This window comes from Schistocerca serialis, chromosome 8 (assembly GCF_023864345.2).
Source record: "Schistocerca serialis cubense isolate TAMUIC-IGC-003099 chromosome 8, iqSchSeri2.2, whole genome shotgun sequence".
NCBI classification, from domain to species: Eukaryota; Metazoa; Arthropoda; class Insecta; order Orthoptera; family Acrididae; genus Schistocerca; species Schistocerca serialis.
Window position 1 is genome coordinate 446,719,513 of NC_064645.1, and position 21,116 is coordinate 446,740,628.

A 21,116-nucleotide genomic window follows, 5' to 3' on the forward strand; every position below is an offset into this window, starting at 1 on the left:
TTCCAGACTGAAGCACCTAGAACCGCTCGGCCACTTCGGCCGGCAAAGGCATAACAACCACATGTGATAAGCCTGGCACCTTAGCGCTCGCTAAAGTTGCAATGACTCCAAACGTGATTTTTTCTCTACTTTCACGGTAAACTGATGGATGACTTTCATATTAACGTTTCATACACATCATGAGCATACGTGGACAGTAAGATAGCTCTTATTACATACAAGACACAGACATTGTGAAGATGAATGCTATTTTGTGTCTCTTGTTATACGCAGGAACTTACGAATTTTCCCAGGACCATAAAAGCGCTAGAGGCGAAGTGGAGGAGGTTACTGTTTAACGTCTCGTCGACAACGAGGGACCCGTCGACAGCGAGGTTATTAGAGACGAATTGCTACAATTGTACTGGAAGAACATTTGACACTTGACGGAATATTTCTGCTGTATCAAACCAGATATTTCCCCACAATTTTTGTTCAGCAAACAAAGCTCAGCATCATGAAGCATGTGCAGTTTTAAAAAACTTGTAATATCGGAGTCATGGGTTACTGCTAAACTGTAATCTAATGTATTTACATCCTTGATGCATAAAGAAGGAAAGATCCATAAAGTTATAGAATTTGCAAGGAAAAAACCAGAAATTGTAACTTATTAAAATCATATAAAGTGAGATTAAGACACTTCTGATCAGTTATGGAACTGTTACAGCGTTTTCAGAAGAACGAGAAGATGGCCATTTCTTCATTTGGGAAATGTGTCTGCCCTAAACTGATATATCCTTTACAAACTGTGGGAATAAGGTTACAGCACCTGAATTTCAGAAGAAAATCATGAAGTGGTTACTAATCTACTAATACTAATCTACTACGTTGCCCTAAGTGTAAACAGTTGTTGTATATAATGAAATAACAACACTTTATCTAGCTATGAGAGTAAGCTGCCCGCGGTGGCCTAGCAGCTCTAGGAGCTTCAGTCCGGAACCACGCGACTACTACGCTCGCAGATCCTAATCCTGCCTCGGGCATGGATATGTGTGATGTCCTTAGGATAGTTAGGTTTAAGTAGCTGTAAGTTCTACGGGAGTGATGACCTGAGATGTTAAGTCCCATACCGCTCAGAGACATTTTTTTGTGAGAGTAACTGGTGCCAGTAGACAAGAATGCGTTGAACGTTGATTAATGTGCCGATGTGCACAAATTCAAATTGCAGCAAGCAGTCCACTGTATGTGAAATTTTTTTCCAAATATGTACGAGAAAGGTAGACTAAGGTAATCTGCTTGTACTTCGAAGGTGAGTCAAAGGCTGAACATTTACATTTTATATTACGTAATGTGAAAGACACACTCTAAGGAAAGTAGATGACGCACCACAACGGAATTCTCCGAATGATACGGAAATCAGCAATCGTGATGTTTATGTACAGACATACAAGTGATTACAGTTTCAGAACAACTGGATGACTTATTCAAGGTAAAGAGCTCCCAAATTGAGCATGTCAATAACGCGTTTGCAAACCTCTGGCCCTTACGCAAGCAGTTAGTTTCGACTGATGGCGTAGTTGTATGTCATGCTGAGAGATATAGTGCCAAAATTCTGTCCTATCAGCGCGTCACATCGTTAAAAATCCCGAGGCGGTCAGAGAACCTAGCCCTTAACGCTCCAAGCATTCTCAGTTGGGGAGAGGTCGGGCCAATTTGGTGACCAAGGTGGGGTTTGAAAAGCACGAAGACGAGCAGAATAAACAATCGCCTTGAGTGGGCAAGCATTATCTTACTGAAATGTAAGTCTTGGATGACTTGCCACGAAGGGCAACGAAACGGGGCGTACAGTGTCATCGACATTCCACTATTTTTTAAGAGTGCCGTAGATGACAACGAAAAGGGTCCTGCTATGGAAAGAAATGACACCCCAGACTGGTTGTTGGGCTGAATGGCGGGAAACAGTGAGGTAGGTACCCCAACGCTGTACGGGACGTCTTCGGACACGTCTTCGGCCTGGAATCTCACACACAGGAATAGAATTGTCTTTTTGATGAGTCCCGCGACGACATGTTTCGAGACGCCTCGGACAGCAATGGTATAACAGCCCGACAAGCAGAAGCGATGTTCTGGGGTGCCATTTCGTTTCATAGGAGCACCCCTGTAGTTGTCATTCGCTGCATCCTTACAGGACAGTGGTACGTCGACGATATTCTACTCCCCTTTCTGCTGCCCTTCACGGAAGGCTATTTCGGTCTTATATTCTAGCAGTATAATGCTCGCTCGCACATGGAGAGAGTTTCAAGTGATTGTCTGCATACTTGCCAAACCATACCTTGGGCAGCAAGTTCGCCGGATCTCTCCGCAATGGAGAAATTTTGGAGCATTACGGGCAGGGCTCTCCAACTAACTCGGCAGTTTGACGATGTAATGCGCTAATGGGACTAAATTTAGTACGATATCCCACAGGAGGACATCCTACAACTATTAATCAATGGTTCAAATGGCTCTGAGCACTATGGGACTTAAAATCTGTGGCCATCAGGCCCCTAAAACTTAGAACTACTTAAACCTAACTAACCTAAGGACATCACACACATCCACGCCAGAGGCAGGGTTCGAACCTGCGACCGTAGCGGTCACGCGGATCCAGACTGAAGCGCCTAGGACCGCACGGCCTCACCGGCCGACTATTAATCAATGCTAATCCGAATAGCTGCTTGTATAAGGGCCAGGTATCGGCCAATGCGTTATTGACTTGCTCGCCTTTTTAAGCTCTTCCTCTGGAATAACTCTTCCTTTTTTTCTGAAATTGTAGTCATTTGTTTGCCTGTACATGTACATCATATCTACCGATTCCCGTGCCATTCGAGTCATTGCTTCGTGGTGTGTTGGTTTTTTGACTTACAGTGTAGCTTTCATTCAATACTGGCTGGCTCAACTAGCGAAAGTTTAATTATAACCACTCAGTACTTCCAGAATAACATAGCTGTCAACAAATGTGCACTAAAGTGGAAATAACCAACAAACCGGCAAAGCTCAGTATCGTGGGACTGGCGGAATGACGCTTCACGTGGTATAATTGTAATATCTTTCTCCACCGATGCCTTCTTCGCTGCACAGGACTTTCAAGGTAATAACTACTGTGCTGCAATTAACGGATGCGCGACTCCCGCTAGTGGGAGGCTGTTGCGTTATTCAAATAAGAGCGAAGTCCACGAGATAAGAACACAGCTGCAGCGACCGGAGAGTCTCGCTATCGCTAGTAGTGCAGCATGACCACGGTCGGGAGCGGCTCGCAGGAGAGACTGCAGCTCCTGAGAGGTCCGCCGCTGACGGAGGCGGAGGAGGCGGGGGCGGAGCTGCCCCTGGCGCCCTCCCTCGTCCAGAAGCTGGCCGCCAACGGAGACCGCCTTCTGCAGGTTGGTGCACGAGTGATTACACAAGCACTTGCATATCCAGCATTTACAGTGAGCGAGTACAGGGGACTTCTAACAACAATACAGAAGCTTCAGAAGCATCCAACGTTTCTACCAAAACATAATGATAATGGCTGTGAACTGGACCCTTCACAATGGCTGAGGTACCGCATTTGTTCTCGGGAAGTAGACGGTTCACATGCGACTCCATGAGCCATTTTAAACATTCCAGGTGAATCTACATTTATAGGTACATCTACGTGGTGTACAGATATACTCTGCAATCCATCGTTTGGTGTTTTGGTGGGGGGTAGTTTAATGGTTGTAGATTTACTTGCCGGCCGCGGTGGTCTCGCGGTTAAGGCGCTCAGTCCGGAACCGCGCGACTGCTACGGTCGCAGGTTCGAATCCTGCCTCGGGCATGGATGTGTGTGATGTCCTTAGGTTAGTTAGGTTTAAGTAGTTCTAAGTTCTAGGGGACTGATGACCACAGGGCCAGATTTACTTACTGTTCATAAATTAATACAGTTTTAAACATTTTTTTGTATGGTATGATTAATACTAAAAACCTTCTTTAATGCCGAAGTATATCTACATTAATTGAATCTTCACAGTCACTGTAATATGAAAGAGAAGTGACCTGGAAAGTTTCAGCTCTCTTCTGCTCCCCGCCGTTGATGCTGCTAGACTCCGTTGTTCACTAAATGTTCTATGTGTATGTTAGTATACACAGCTTCACTATAGGCAGACTTGACTACGGGGTAGGTGCAGTAATACACTCCGATGATTCTTTAATGCTGACGACAGATTGGGGGAAAATTATTGACAAAATGAAAACTGTTTCGATGATAGGAGGCCTGTTCCGACGGAATTGTTCCGTGCGCTGTTTCGAAGCGGCACTCATTCATCAAGAGAGACGACTGTCTGTGCGAATACATGTCAACAATCACACATTCCAGTGAAGTTCGTTTCGAATGAAAAATAGCTCACCTTTTCACAAACTTTTATTAATTTAATCTTCTTGTATCCTTTACTAACGTTTAAACGCGTTTAAGCTGATTTTTATACGCCCCAGGGCCTAATAGGCTTCTACCTTTAAAAAAAGAAAGGAATATTTTCGCGTAAGTCTCCACGTCTGTTCACGCCATCGCATGAACACAATAGCTACAGTCTCCGTTACACTTCTTCTCGTTCCAACAACGTCTCTCAATTCTTCACATTGCAGAGAGCTTCTTTCTTGCAGTTGACAATGTTTGTCTGGCAGTTAACACGAGTATCGTGATCTTAGTGCATGCTATCAGAGTTTAATTTGTTTATTTACAGTTCTTACAAGAAATATTTAATAAAATTGACACAATAATGTATCATGACAATTGTACTTCTCAGTACCATTATTTGCTTTGCTGTTCCACTCGCAAATGGATGGAGGGAAAAGCGACTATCTACATGCTTCCGCACGAGATCTAACTTCTCTTATGTTGCTTTTACGGTGCATGAAGTGGTTCTTTTAGTACCAGCTTAATAAGTACCGTGCCCTAGTGTATCGTAAGGTCAGAAAGAAAAGGGCCCCCTTCAAAGGCGCCAAAAAAGGTGCTGTTATCCTCATTTTCAATTGAAGTTGCTTTTAATACTCATTATTTTCCAAATCAGGTTCAATGGCTTTACTAGCTTCAACCAAAATTAAATTCAAGCGAAAATGGTCATTGTTAGTGGAGAACGTGCTTGGTGACGAATGACTGCATACGTAGCTGATGTTCATGTAAGTGATACCACGTTGCAATACGCTAGCTGGGCTTCCAGTTTAGAAGCTGGTTCCATAAATTAACTAACGATAGCGCGCTGATGACGCTCGACCTTTGCGTCTCTAAGCAAGTCACTTATAACCTAATTTAAAAGGCCACAAAGGACTTGCGTTATATAATTAAAACAGGAAAATGTGAGTTTGTCATTTTGCAAAATAAAAGAAAGATTAAATTAAAATGGCCCAACTGCCTCTGGGAAAACGGAGCAACGAATGCACTTATATTTGTATCATGACGCTGCCAAAACGGGAAGAGGGTAACATCGTAATGAAACTTTTTTTTATACGTTAACTAATCACAACTTTGCAGAAGAAAGATTATGTATCATGTAAGGGGTTTACAGGTCTTAATTTTCAAAATAATTTGCTGTTTTATAATACGGTTAGAGAAAAGACATTGATGCTGTAAGGAAATTTCAAAAAAATTTTCCAAAAAATTTAAGAAAAATTGTTTAAAGATTATCTTTGAAGTGAATGCAAATTCATCAGCGTCGCATTAGATGTTTAGAGGCTCCTTTATTAGGCACCGCTACAATTGCACACCGTTATAGCTGCGGCTTCAGGTGACATTCACTGTTCACTTTAAAGGGCTAGAGAGAATCTAACATACAAGTTGTAAACTGATTAGTTGCGTAACCTCTTAAATCGATAATCACTGAAAGGCTAAAGTCGGAGTTATACATCGTAAGGCCAACGACGTCGGAAGCGTAGAAATTCATGCTCGAAAAATACCGCAAAGCTGCTTAATTTGTTAGTATAATTTAATGACTTTTGGCATTAATCATTAGCCAGAGAAGTGAGTAACCACAGATTTGGTATAAAATGTAACACGTACGGCATAAACATTACAAATTACATTAATTGCAGGTAAACGTCATGATACACTCTATATGCTCACTCACACACACACAACAGTCAGTACGTCAAAACTTCTTACGCTGGAACATTTGCGTAAAAATTATAATTGAATATCAGCTTCTTAACAGAAACTGGGCCACGTTAAGATAGTCAGTGTTGTCAGCTGTCGAATCAGGTCCGTCATAGATGTAGACTGACGAAATTCTGCTTTGGTCAAGGCCTTAGGCAACTTACGCCTTTTTCATAGCGTGGACACTAGTATCACATGGCGAGGCCTGCGATCTCAGTCCGCTGACCTTCGCAGTATACAGATGGCTGAACTTTCATCCCATAATGATGTGAAAAACCATGACTCAACCGGATGCGCGTTATAGTTGTGGTATAACGTCTAGATAGCTTCGTGGAATACCCGGCTGTACTGCGGCGTAGTATCTTCCTTTATACATTCTTAAGACCTCCCATGTCTGTGTGATTGATCTTCTTCTTTACTTCAGGAACAAAATCTGTGTCTGAAGGCACATGTAATAAGGTTGGCCATTAATTACACTTTCTTTGGCCTTGTGGTCCGCCACCTCGTGACATAGGTACCAGAGTGTCCCTTGATCCATAATAACTGAAGAAGTTTATGTCGATTTTCACACTGATAGATTAACTTAGTTGCATCGAGCACATGGTAGTTACTGTTGGGGACCCATTGTTAAGTTTCTAGTGTACTCCACGGGTCCGTGACAACAAGGATGTTGTCGAACCGATTTGCCGCATATTGAAGGGCTTCCTGAAATGCAAAATCTTCGGCAGTGAAGATGCTGTCTTCCGTCGGTAGTTTAAGCATATCCCAAGATAGTGGATTCCGCAGAAGTAAGCAAAGCCGGTGCCAAAGTTGTCTTATAACAGACACAGGGTTTAAAAATAGACTGTTGGTAAAATGCAGTTCCCATTAAAAGAGGAGTGCAGTTAACACGCACAACATCTCCGTCACGAGGATAGAACCGTAGTTCGTGTTGGTCACCACTAAAACTATGCTAAGGCAGTAATGACATTGCATTGAAGAATTTTCATTTATTTTAAAAATAATTTTTAAAGCTTTCTTAACATTCTTCGGAGAATTTTAAGAAAAATATTTACACTAACAATTCATAATCTAAGCTGTGGTGGCCGTAACTACAAAACAGTGTGTTCAATGGAAAATGTTCTTTAGCATCATACGGGCCAACAACCAGGAGTGATAACAACAACCAGGAGTGATAACCTGAGGTGTCTTTCCTTTTCATCGCAGGAGCTCTTTGGTCGACAACCTTGCACCACAGCGGTACGCCGACGTTATTCTACGCCCCGTTTTGTTCCCTAAATCGCAAGCCATCCCGGGCTCACATCTCAGCAGCGTACTGCCCGCCCACACACGGCAACATTGTCACTGCTGGTCTTCATTTTTGTCAAACACTACCTTAGCCTGCAAGGTCGCTAGATATCTTGTAGGCTGAGAATGTTTGGAGCAATATGGGCAAGTGCCTCCAACCATCTCTGGATTTTTACGGTTTATTCTTCAACGGGACAGAATCTGGCACGATATCCGTCAGGGAGACATCCAGCAAGTCTTCAATCAATGCCAACCAGAATAAACGCTTGCATACGGGACAGATCTGGATCAACACGTTATTGACAATTATAGCTCCTGCATTCCTGATCTGTTTTCCTCAATGTGAAGGTGTCCCATTGCAAAGCAGGTGCCACCCACTGGTTTAATTATTGAAAATGGATGTGTATGGAAATGTGATCCTCAATAATGATTTAAAAACATTGCGCACTGAGTACATCTTAGAAGTCATAAAGGCAGGTCATTGAGAGGACCAAGTAAATGTAGGCAGACAATTATAGGTCATGTCGACCCAGATCCAGGACAGTCATTACTAGACAGCTGTTGTTTTTGGCGACCCTGATCAAGGAACTTCCTTCTGGAATCGTTTCTTGTTTTGCAATCAGAACGGTACAGTGAGGCACATTTTAGGATGAGAAGTCAGTTGCAGCGATCATTTATCGTCCCAGTTTTGTCTCACTTGCACACTGTTCAGAAAGCACAGCATCGTTAACACAAAGTGTGTTCTATTTTACTTATGTGATTGCATTTTGTGGGATTTCACTCTTACGAGTTGCGTTGAAGTTTTGTCTTTCTTGTGTGGGATGATTTGTTTATTTGTAAGGGGTGTTAATTTATATCTGATTTGTACTTGCCCATGTTCACTAAATTAGCAGATTTCATAACTGCGCTGTTTAAAACGGATAGAGTGCACTCTAGAGAAGCTTGAGGAATCACTAGGCAAACGGATTTAACAGTTTAGTTACATGTTATGTTGATACCTTTTGAGGGAGAGGCGTTAGCAGCTGTTCCATTACCTGAAACCCAGTAAAACGTACCGAAAACCAAGCAGTGTGAAAGTGGCATTGTTGGCGTAACGGAGTCAAATTTAGTGTAGAGGAGCTCAAGTTAAGGATATATGGTGGACGGTCCTCCCTGGCTTAAAAAATATTGAAAGAAGCACAGGAGAGAGATAGAAAAGCCCATGAGAGAGATAGGTAAAGAAGAATCAGAGCGGATAGAACAACGGGAGAGCGATAACAAAGACGAAGCAGACAGCACAATAACCACGAAGACACAACCAATTTTGGAAAAAAATACTGACATAAATAGATTGAAATGTTTTTCAGAGTTGAAATCAATGGGCAGATGGATAATTGCTTTCTAAAACTGAGTAAAGCGTCGTGGCCCGGCTGGTACAGCTGGAATCAAGACTGCGGAAGGCAGAGGAAGCTAATAGTTTACTATCACAAAGTGTGCAGAAGAGAGAATAAACAAATACTTCATTGAGTCAAAAAGTGATAGTTCTGGTGGAGCGAACATTATCGGAGGCGACAGAACCGGGGCGATCTGAACTTGTCTCGGTCAGAGGTAATCTTGAAAAATTAAAGATAGCAATTGAGTGACTGCGAGCCATGGTGCTGCTAATATCAGTAGCAGGGAGTAGAATGAGGAACGTTAAATGATTAGAGTATTTGCGAGAATTCACAACTGAACAGCTTACCTCTCTTTGTAAATGCGACGTTTCGAGAGATTCAAGTGAAGCGACAGTACCTGTGTCCAGTACAAGACAAAAATGTTTTGACAAACACTTCTCGTTAAAAAAATGTCTTACTTATACAGCAGGAGTAGACCATTATATCGAAATAAGGACGGAAAAATAGATAAAAGCTGACCTCGGGGAAGATCAGTTTGGGTTCCGAAGAAATGTCGAAACACCCGAAGCAACAATCGCGCTATGACCTCTCTTAGAAAATAGACTAAGGGAAAGAAAACGTAAGTTTATAGCATTTCAAGAATTACAGAAAGCCCTTGGCAATGTTGACTGGAGTAATTCTCTGAAAATCTGAAGGTAGATCTGTGGAAGGTAGCGGTAGGATTAGTTGCAGCTTGTACAGAAACCAGACGGCTGTCGTAAGTGTTGGACGACATGAAAGGAAGCATGGTTGAGAAGAGAGCGAGACAGTGTTCTAGCTTATCACATTCAAACTGTACAATGAGCAAGCAGTAAAGAAAACAAAGGGAAATTTTGGAGAAGCAATTAAAGGCCAGGAACAAGGCATAAAAACTTTAGGGTTTGCCGATAATATTATAATTCTCTGAGAGACAGCGACGAATTTGAATCAGTAGTTGAACGAAAATGGTTCAGATGGCTCTGAGGACTATGGGACTTAACATCTGAGGTCATTAGTCCCCTAGAACTTAGAATTTCTTAAACCTAACTAACCTATGGACATCACACACATCCATGCCCGACGGAGGTTTCGAACCTGCGACCGCAGCAGTCACACGGTTCCAGACTGAAGCGCCTAGATCAGCTAGCCCACCGCGACCGGCAGTTGAACAAAATGAGCAGCGTCTTGAGAAGAGGGTGTAAACAGTACATGATAAAAAGTTAAGGAAGGGTAATGGAATGTAGTCGAACGAAATTAGGTTATGCCGAGGGAGATGTAAGTGGAAATGAGACGCTAAAATTAGTTGATGACATTACGTATTTGAGTAGCAAAATAACTGATGATGACCGAATTATAGCTTGTATAAAAGGTAGACTGGCAACGGCAAGAAAACGTATCGAAAGAAGAGAAATTTCTTAACGAGAATATTAATTTAAATATTATCAACTCCTCTCTGAAGGTATTTGTTTGGAGTCTAGCCTTCTATCGAAGTGTAACTTGGATGATAGACAGACAAGAAGAGAATAAAAGCTTTTGAAATGTGGTGCTACAGAAGTATGCTGAAGATAAGATGGGTAGATCGCGTATTTAATGAGGAGGAACTGAATAGAATCATGGTTATAAGAAACTTGTGGCACACCTTCACTAAAATAAAACATCGGTTAATGAGACAAATGCTGAAGCATGAAAGAATCTTTATTTTACCACTGAAGGAAAGTGTGGAGGGGTTAAATTGTAGAAGGAGACCAAGAGAGTCGTTTAAAATGGAGTCTGCAATAGTTATTCGCAGATGGTGAGGTTGGTACAGGATTGAGTAGCGTGCGGAGCTGCGTGAAATCAGTCTTCGGAGTGAAGGCCACAAAAACAACCAAACGCAACGAACTATCAGAAATTAGACAGTGGTAGAGTTTTCCTGATAAAAATTACTATTAGAATTTTGCTTCGCTCAATGACATTCAGCACACGTCTGCAGACCATGGCTGTGCGATGTGTATGTTGTGGGGAATGCTACTTTTTCCAGTGGTTTCCACTTATATTCGGGGAAGTTAGTGTTTCTAATTTCTTCTAAGTAACGAGTTACACGATTTATTTCTCCTACCCCCAGAGAATCATTTTTCACGGTGCGGCTACGAGAGGGCGGATGGGGAGGACACGTGATTGCTTGAGCGGCACAGTGGCTGAGTTAGTGGTAAGGACGCTGGCGGAGAGGTCAGGTAGCTGCAGAAAGTAGAAGCAGCAACACCCTCTGAGCCCAGCGCCGTCGCCGTGGTGGAAGTGGTGGACAGACCTGCGGCATGTCTCCAGGGTTCGAATTTGCGAGGCGGCCTAGATGTATGAAACGGCGAACTGAACCTGAATGTGTAGTAGCCTGTTGCTGGACGGAGACGAACAATCTAAGGTTTGGGCGGAACCGTCGGCGAGGGCCTGAGAAAGCTGGTGCACTGCCGCGCTCTCAGCCGGACCTCTCTAAAGTCGGCATGGGGCGTGACTGCTGTGTGAACACAGCAGCCTGGAGTAGGGGATGGCGTCTCGCTCCCGTCGGGTGGACAGCGACTTCAGTCGATGCGGAGAAGGGGGTCTGCATGTCACGTATAGTAAGCACTACCCAATTGCTTTTGCAGCTGACGTGTGCACACAGGTAGTTTCAAGGTTGATACACTGCACTGTGGGATATACGAACATGTGTGTGCTAGCAAGAATTACTGCACAGAGGTCCATAGTTGTCGTATGACAAGCTAGGGTCCATACGGATGGCAGACAGAGTATAGTTGAGCGCGAGGTGAGCGGGACCAGCTCAAATTTGGTAATACGACCTGTGAGCACCACTGAGTGAATCCTAAAGCGTTTTGCTTAAGATACACTGTGATCGAACTCAGTTACTGAGACATTCTGCTATAAATTGATCTTGTTATTTATTTTCTGTGAGGAATCTCATATTCGTGGTATCGCATAAGAATTATTAAGCATATGCATAAGTAGTTTGGTAGAGAACTGTGTATAGTTCGTGTTGATAGCTATCTGGTAACATTTGCAATAGTATACCAAGGCGTGTCGTGTGTTACGATCCAAGTTAACAGTTGTTTGCCACCTCATATTTTACTACTGAAGGGGTGCCAGATATATTAACTGATTTTTGCCAAGAATCAAGCTCTGTAAATAGTTAATGCTATTGCCCTGTTACGTTAATTAGGGCAAAGATTTTATTATAAATGTTTCACTTTAATTGAAGAAACTTGGTTGTATTGATTGCGTGGAGCCCTGCTTAAGGTTCTTTCAAGGCTACACAATATTTTGTTTGCTGGAAGTGTATTTGTTAATCTGTAGATGTTGAATAAACTATTGTGAAACTGAACTCCATGGCCGCAGAAATCCCAGTAGGAACCACACTCCACCTGCCGGCCGGTGTGGCCGAGCGGTTATAGGCGCTTCAGTGCGGAACCGCGCGACTGCTACGGTCGCAGGTTCGAATCCTGCCTCGGACATGGATGTGTGTGATGTCCTTAGGTTAGTTAGGTTTAAGTAGTTCTAGGGGACTGATGACCTCAAATGCACAGAGCCATTTGAATTCGGAGGAGGAGGAGATTAGTGTTTAACGTCCCGTCGACAACGAGGTCGTTAGAGACGGAGCGCAAGCTCGGGTTTTGGAAGGACGGGGAAGGAAATCGGCCGTGCCCCTTCAAAGGAACCATCCCGGCATTTGCCTGAAAGGATTTAGGGAAATCACGGAAAACCTAAATCAGGATGGCCGGAGACGGGATTGAACCGTCGTCCTTCCGAATGCGAGTCCAGTGTGATTTGAATTCGAACACTCCACCTAAGCCCCGCGCTTTGTTTTGTTTTCATTTTTCTTTCTTCAGCTATACAGGTTATTCGGAAATTCCCATTACAAATATTTAGGACTTGTAGAGGGTAGTGAGCGCATAATATTTTGAATAAGAACCCACGTCTGGAAACGTTATCCAGCAATGCTTCAGAGTGACAAGTTATACGCGCCAGCGCCTATAAATGTATGCATAGGTATAGTTATACCTCGATGATGTTACAAACTTTCTAGAAAGATGGAGACGGATAAATGTATGAATGAGACGTAAGGATTCCTGGTTTTGAAACAAACGAATCGAAAGTAACAAGCAAAATCATTCTGCTACCTCTGACATTTGAAATACATGTACCAATTCTGTTGTTGCTAAGAAAGTAGTGTATGCAAATTCCACGGGTGGTAGCATGGAGCAAGACAGAAAAAACCCTAGTAAATATGGGCTCTAAAATGTATACCTTAAAAGATATGAGCACTTGTTCGTCTTCGCTGTTGTGAAACACATTGAACAACTGCTCATACCTTTTCCTTATTTAAGTATATACTATCACTTCTAAAAGTTGACTATCCTACAATCTTAGCAACAACAGCACCAGTACATGTATACCACTGTGAGAGGTATCGGACCGGTTTTCGATTATAACTTTCGACTCGTTTGTTTCCCGTAGAGGGACACTTACCTCATATTGATACAGTTATCCTTCTCCACCATGCTGGAAGGTCTGTAACATGATCACCGAGTCATCTTGTATATACATATATTTACAGGCGCAGGCGCCTATAAATTTGAGACTCTGTAGCGTCGTTGAGTGATGTTTTCGGACACGGTTTCCTACTCAAAATATTATTCACTCAATCCTTTCCACACGTCCTAGAAGTTTGTAATGGAAATTTCTGAACAACTGTATACTAGGGTATAAATACTCTACCACTTCGTTTTCTTTTGGTTTTTTTTGTTATTAACTGTTTTTTAAAGGCACTGGAAGCTCACCAATTGAGGTGTGTGTTGCAAGAGCTTCATGTGCATGACATGCAGCAGGACCTCTTGGTCGTGGCTCTGGATCAAACGACGGAGCTTCCAGTGGCTCGAAAACTAGTTGATGGTACAGAAAATAAATCTTATGAAAAAATCGAAATAAGCAACTCATTAGGTATTTTTCCCCAATAAATCGCCGATTGAAATCACAGTTGCAGTTCTTCATCCATAATGGATAAAGTGAAAAGCCTTCTCTGCCTTGGCTGATAAATTTGGTTACTAACACATAAAAAATCTGAAACACTTTTAGATCAACATTTCCTGAAAAAGGGCCATGACACCCATGATCCTCCCTAAGATCCGTGTCTCCTAGAGAGTGATTACTTTCCATTGAATGTTTTATCATGATATATAATGCAGCATTATTAACTAACTGCGTCAGCTTCTCAAGGGTGAGAATAAGTGTACTTGCCTGGCCTTGCCGTAATAAATTATATAAGTGAATCAGTCCGTTGCATAAGAGACAGAGGTGGACCATTGTGTTACTGAGTAACTCAATTTTAGAGCTCTTTCTCTGGAATAAATCATAAGAAATTATGTAATTTTTCTGGAATTATGATCATTAGTTTGTACATTTGTATCACACCTACTCATCTCTGTTCCATTCGGATAATTCCAATTTTTTTCCTGTTTTCAGACTGTATATACACAAACATTGCTCATGAATAATTTTGTTCACTAGTGAAAACTGTATAAAATACCTAAATGAGATTCTGAGATTTGTCTGCACATGTGGATAGGAATCTCGGAGGAGAGACTGTAACTTTATAATATGTTCGACGACGTATTGTATAACAAGTGAGAGGAACACACTTAAACACAGTCTACGACAAATACCGCTCGCTTGATAACACTGCTAGATTATTTTGCTGATTCCTTGCCATCCTTTTCGCCAGCTGTAACGTTCATCCTGGCAAGGCCGCTTCTCGCACCACAAGCGCTTCTCACTCATCAATTTAGAAATTATTCTAGTGAGTTTACTTCTGTAGTGGGTGGGAGATCTGTAACTGCGTTTGTGTGCGTGTTCTGGTGCAGGTGGTGGTGGGCCAGGAGTCGCGGGCAGACTGGGTGCTGCGGCAGGCGGCAGCTGAGCTTTCGGCACTGCAGAAGGCCGTCCCCAGCCTGCGGGAGGGCCACACGGTCGCCATCTGCTCCAGGAGGTCGGCGCTCTTCCTGCCCGCCATGGTGGCCACACTGTGCTCGGGAGCCGTCTGCGCAGTCGTCAACGCCGACCTCCCTCTAGGTGAGAACGTCACCTCAACTGCTTCTCTCAGCCAACTCGGTCTCACACAATCGCCTATTACGCGCTACATAAGTGTGCCACACGTACAGGAATAGGAACAAATCCCTTTTCATTCATCCTTTGTTTTGTAAGAGATGAACACAAGCCTTCTTCAGAGTCTCCAGAATTCCCAAGTGCCGCCAGCCCCCCTGCTGCCTGGGGCACTATTTCAGGAAGACCACCTGAAACAGTTCTTTACGCATCTGGCAACTCACAAGTTCAAGTGACACACTACAGGAAGGCGTGGAGCTCTCCTCAACCACAATGGGATGTATTCGAGTGCAGTTTCAGGCAAATAGTACTTTGTGGCATATAGAAAGAGCTGATATAATTCCTACTGAATTCGTTACGTTGCGACTGGGGTTTGAGGATGAATTGTAGTTCTGACGTACACGAAATGTGGGACACTCTCACTCCAAATTGACGACAAAAGCCAAAAGGGGAAACAGACGGATAGAAGCTCATGTTAGAAGGGGTGGGGATTTGTTGCATCGTTATTAGAAACTGTTCTTACCTGTTTTAAGGGTGCTAATTTCAGATTACCACCACGGAAGACTCATATTCAGCCCTTTTCTTGATGTACATATTTGTGACAAATTGTTTATCACTTACTGTTGCCTTGATAATCTCAAGGGGCAATGCAGGAAGAGCACTGATTATATGTTGGAAGGATTCACCATCTTTATGTAATGTTTGTCAAACCGTACAGTAAAATCCAGTTTGATATGGAGTAGAGGTAAATATATTTCCCTTCGGCTGAAAGTTGGTTCACTGACAACATTTGTCATACGAGCTTCAAGAGTCTCACGTATGGGCCATTCCCCCCTGTCCCAGTGAATATCTCCCGCTCGGCTGCCCCATATGCACATGAACTAGGGATAAGTTGTAAATCTTCTCTGTTGACTAACAGCAAGTTAAACATTTTGGGATCTACTCATATTACCATTCAGCTTCTGGTATTTTAGTATTTTAACCACAGTCTGGATGTCATTATGCTCCCATCATAAATACACATTATGACAATCTGGATCCCGGTGCATGAACATTTCTATTATGTAATAGGGCACACTTTGGACTGCATTTTGAACTGCCTACATATAAGCGTCAGTCATTTTGGCTGTACGATAAAACGCCTGTTTTCTGGAGAAGACCTGAGACATCTTAGAAACAAAAAACTTATTTTCTTCTGTAAAATATCGAGAAAGACTTCTTCCGGCTTTCGGTAATATGACACTATTACACTATGACTCATCGCACACTTTTCTTGCAATCTGGAGGCTTTCACCAGCAAGTTTGGAAAGAGACCTAAATTCGTCCCACGCTCTTTCGTTCGTGCACTACTTCAGGAAAATCTCATTTAATACTTCAGCAACAACCTGCTTTCATTTATTTGTCCCATAGTCTTTCTAAGTAATTAATCTAACAGCAAAATTGCATGGAAACCAGAGCATTAAAAGCAAAGGTAATTTCAGACTTTAAATCTCCAGATCAAAAATATTAGGCATCAGTAAAAAGAACCATACGATTAATGGTTCAAGATATTATTTTGGCGGACTATTGAACTCCATCAATTTGCGATGATTCTAAACATAGTCCTGATTTTACGTGAGGAGTGGCAGGGGAAACGAAGTTTTTATATAGACATGAAAAGGGATTTTATAGATGTTCGACGATAAGTCGTGGCTGGAGCAGTCTTTCATTTGAGGCTGAGGGTTACGCAGTGAAGCGGAGTCATAGGGATCAGCTGACAGCTATTACTAGAGCACAACGGCCACATGTGAAGAACATGCAAAATAGTTCTCTTTACGGGAATGTACTTGGTTTACGTTTCTACATTAACACACCGTAACCTTCGAAATAGTCACCTCGTAAAGCACTTCACCACTCCCAGCGTTTTAGCCACTGCTGACACGCGTCCTCGAAATCTTTTTTCCGCTGTGTGTTAGGCAACTTTGCGATTCGTGCTGGATGTCCTTAATGGCGCCGAAACGGCGATCATCGGGCTGGAGATGGTGAAGTCCGCAGGGGCTAATCTGGCGAGTAGGGTGTATGCGGAAGTGCGATAATCTGATTTCAGGTGAGAAACACACGTTTGGAAAGAATGCAGAGAACGGGCGCATTGGCGCAATAGAGCAGCCAATTCTTCGCGTGCCAAAGATCCAGGCGCTTTCGCCGAAAGTCCTGCCTCAGACACAATAAAAGGCGGTAGCAGAACTCGGTAGTGATGGTTTGGCCCGTGGGGACGACTTCCTGATGCACAACACTGTGAATGACCAAAAAGACGATGAGCATTCATTTGGCCGCACTGCGAACCTGCTTCGAGTATTCGGTCTTGGAGATGATCGACCCCTCAACTGTGAAAACTGTTTGTTACTTTGTCTCAGGATCGTGCCTGTACACTTACGTTTCGTCACAGGCAATGATCTTCGACATTAAAGCCCTGTCATCCATGGCACACTGACGGAGTTCTTGGCAGACTTCTGTTCCTCTGCTGCTGGGTCAGCAGCAGGATTGCCGAACGACAGACCAACAGTGGCAGCAATATTATGGACTGTTGCATTTAGTTATTTATTTAAACGTCAAGTTCCGTAGGAACAACTTGAGGAGCAATCCTCTAAGGTGATGGAACGTGTCAGTACATGAAATTACAACGTAAAAGTAACAACAAATAAAAATTAAATGACTATGGTCCCAAAAAAGGTCACGCCATAAGTTTAAGTAAACGCAAGCAAAAATATAACAAGAATCAGCTTAATTTTTCAAGGAACTCCTCGACAGAATAGATGGAGTAACCCATGAGGAAACTGTTCAGATTCGATTTGAAAGCGCGTGGATTAAGACTAAAACTTTTGAATTCTTGTGGTATTTTATTGGAAATGGATGCAGCAGTATACTGCACAATTTTCTGCACAGGAATTGAGGAAGTCCGATCCAAATGCAGGTTGGATTTCTGCTGAGTATTAGCTGAGTGAAAATTTCTTATTCTTGGGAATAAGCTGATATTGTTACCAAGAAATGACAGAAAGGAATATATGTATTGAGAGGCCAATGTAAAAATAACCAGATAGTGAACAGTAGTTGACAAGAGGTCCGCGAACTTACACCATTTATTGCCCCGAACCTCCCGTTTCAGAGCCAAAAACATACTTTTAGAATGGGAAGAGTTACCCCAAAATATAATATTATACGACATAAGCGAATGAAAATAAGCAAAGTAGACTAAATTTCGTTCCGAGCTATCACTCGGATACCGTTAGAATACTAAGAATGGAAGCATTAAAACTTTGAACAAGATCCTGAATCTGGGCTTTCCATGACAATTTACTGTGTGAACACCTAGTATTTTGAACTGTTCAGTTTCTCTAATCATATATCCATTCTGTGAAATTAAGGAGTCGGGTTTTGTTGAACTGTGTTTTAGAAACCGCAAAAACCGTAATCTTACTGTGATTTAGAGTTAGAGTTGTGTCATGAATTGCACTATTTGAAACCGAGCCGATGTTGCACACAACATCCTTCACTACCAAGCTAGTGTCATCAACAAAGAGAAATATTTTAGAGTTGCCCATAATAAGAGAGTGCATATCATTTATATAAATAAGGAATATGTGTGGCACCAAGACTGATTCCTGGGGCACCCCACATTTCACTGTACCCTACTCATACCCCACGTAACAGCCATTCTCAACACTGTGAATAATGACCTTTTGCTGTCTGTTGCTAAAGTAAGAGGTGAACCAATTGTTAGCTACTCCTCGTATTCCGTAATAGTCCAACTTCTGGAGCAAAACTTTGTGATCAACACAAACACTTCAGTTAAATCTAAAATATGCCTAGGGCTCGAAACCTTTTGCTTACCCCATCCAGTACCTCATAGAGAAAAGAGACTATGGCATTTTCTGTTGTTAAGTGACTTCTAAAGCCGATTTGTACATATGATAGCAAACTGTGTGATATAAAACGATGAATTATCCATACACACACAACCTTTTCAATAACTTTAACAAACACTGATGGCATAGAAATGGGTCTAAAATTGTCTACTTTATCCCTTCCTCCCTTTTCATAAAGCGGCTTTACTACTCACTACTTTAATCATTCAGGAAACTGACCATTCCTAAGGAAAAAACTACAAATATGGCTACATACAGGCCTCACATGTGCAGCGCAATACTTTCATATTTCGATAGGCACTCCATTATTTCCATGAGAGTCCTTAGTCTTCAGTGATTTAATTATTGACTAAGCCTCATCCATATCAGTATCACTGATGAATATTTCAAACATCAATCTCCGAAAGGCATTTGTCAAGACAGTTGTATGATTCCATGTACAGACTAAATTTTTATTTAATTCACCAGCAATGTTCAGAAAAAGATTGTTAAATACTGTAAATATATCAGATTTTTCAGTAACAGAAATATTTTTACTACAAACTTACCTTATATCGTCAATCTTGTGCTGCTGACCAGACACTTGCTTCACAACTGACCGTATGGTTTTAATTTTATCCTGTGAATTAACTATTCTATTTGCGTACCACATACTCTTTGCCATCCTAATAACATTTTTAAGCACCTTACAGTACTGTTTGTAATGGGCTACTGTAGCATGATTGTTACTACATCTTACATTTTCATATAATGCCTGCTTTGTTCTACACGATATTCTTATCCCACTAGTCAGCCACACAGGCTGCCTTATACTGCTAATACCCTTCAAATAGAAAACAACTCTCAAAGAGAATATGTTAAGGAAAGTATTACGTTTGTCATTTATATTATCAGCACTATAAACATCCTGCCACTCTTGTTCCTAGAAGAGGATTAAAAACCTAGCTATTGCCATTGGATTAACTTTCCTACATAGTTTGTAATTATATGTGACATTTGAATGAGTACAAAAGCCTTTTAGTGTTCAATTTGTGCGTCACGGTCTGAAAAACCATTAACCCTTTTCCTAACAGAAAGCCCATCTAGTAATGAAGAATGAATAAAAGTATTGTCTATGGCTGTGCTACTGTTCCCCTGCACCCTAGCTGAAAAAAACACAGTCTGCATCAGATCCTATGAATTTAGGAGATCTACCAACATCCTTTTCCTTGCACCATCATATACAAAATTAATACGGAAGTCACCACATATAACAAATTTCTCGTACATTCTATAAAGTGAATCAAGAACCCTATCTGGCCTGATAAAAAATGCTCTGAAGTCAGAGTCATGGGACCTGTAAACAACAAAAATTAGAGGTTTAGTTTCACTAAATTCCACTGCCCCTGAACAACATTCAAATAGCTGTTTAGTGCCATGTCGTGTTACGTCTATGGGCTCAAATGGAATACTGAATTTTACATACATGGCCACTCGCCCACTCTGCAAGGAACTCCATGAAAAACGGCCACCTATTCTGTATCCTGGTAAAAGAAGCCTCCTAATTGTCAAAGTGTTTAAGTGATGATCCGATATGCCAACAATTTGAGAGTCAACATCTATAAGAAGTTCACTAACTTTATCTCTAATACCGCTTATATATTAATGAAGTAAGCTAATTCCTTCTCTACCAGGAAACATGACGTCCTTTGAACGTGACCTCTTAGTTAGAGGAACTTCCTTTAAGCAGGTATACCTATCATCTGGCTTCAATCTAAAATAGTGCAGCTCTAACGCCAACTACTACTGGGATATTTCCATGAGTGATCCCACCAAGACCCGCTACACTGTCACCTATAAGCTTTGACAGCCTCTCCTTCCCATACCAATTGATGTGCAGGTCATGGCTAGCGAAACATCAACTAACAGACTCAGCTGGAACCACTAAAATGTGACCATGCCCTCTGCCATCAGTGCCCTCTCCAGCCTTACGTTAACCACCCTAACAGCTGCATAGATGAGGCCGATCATGGCACTGAAACATTTGCACGAAATACATGTTAGTGCTGCCAGTTTGACTATCTATCTTTACCAGATCACCACCTACATCATATTCCCCGTCTCTATCAAGACTATTCCTGAGCCGACCGTGCACTAGGCTTGAAAATGCTGGTGACCTTGTACTCCCCCCCCCCCCCCCCCCCCAACACTTCCTGCATCTGCTGGCCCACGGTTCTACCATTCTAACTACCATGCAGCCGAACCTTCTTCTTTCTATTAGACTTTGCAATTGACCTGGGCCTTTTA

The 21,116-nt window shown here is 42.2% G+C and overlaps 1 protein-coding gene across 1 annotated transcript in view; it reads left to right on the plus strand.

Annotated features, from left to right (window-relative positions):
• The first annotated feature begins 3,251 nt into the window (after positions 1-3,251).
• Positions 3,252-21,116, plus strand: part of LOC126417057 (uncharacterized) — a 113,186-nt gene continuing 95,321 nt past the window's right edge. The window contains exons 1-2 of the mRNA XM_050084950.1: positions 3,252-3,398; positions 14,691-14,898. Of these exons, the coding sequence (XP_049940907.1) occupies positions 3,252-3,398; positions 14,691-14,898 (355 nt within the window). The remainder of the gene's footprint in view (positions 3,399-14,690; positions 14,899-21,116) is intronic.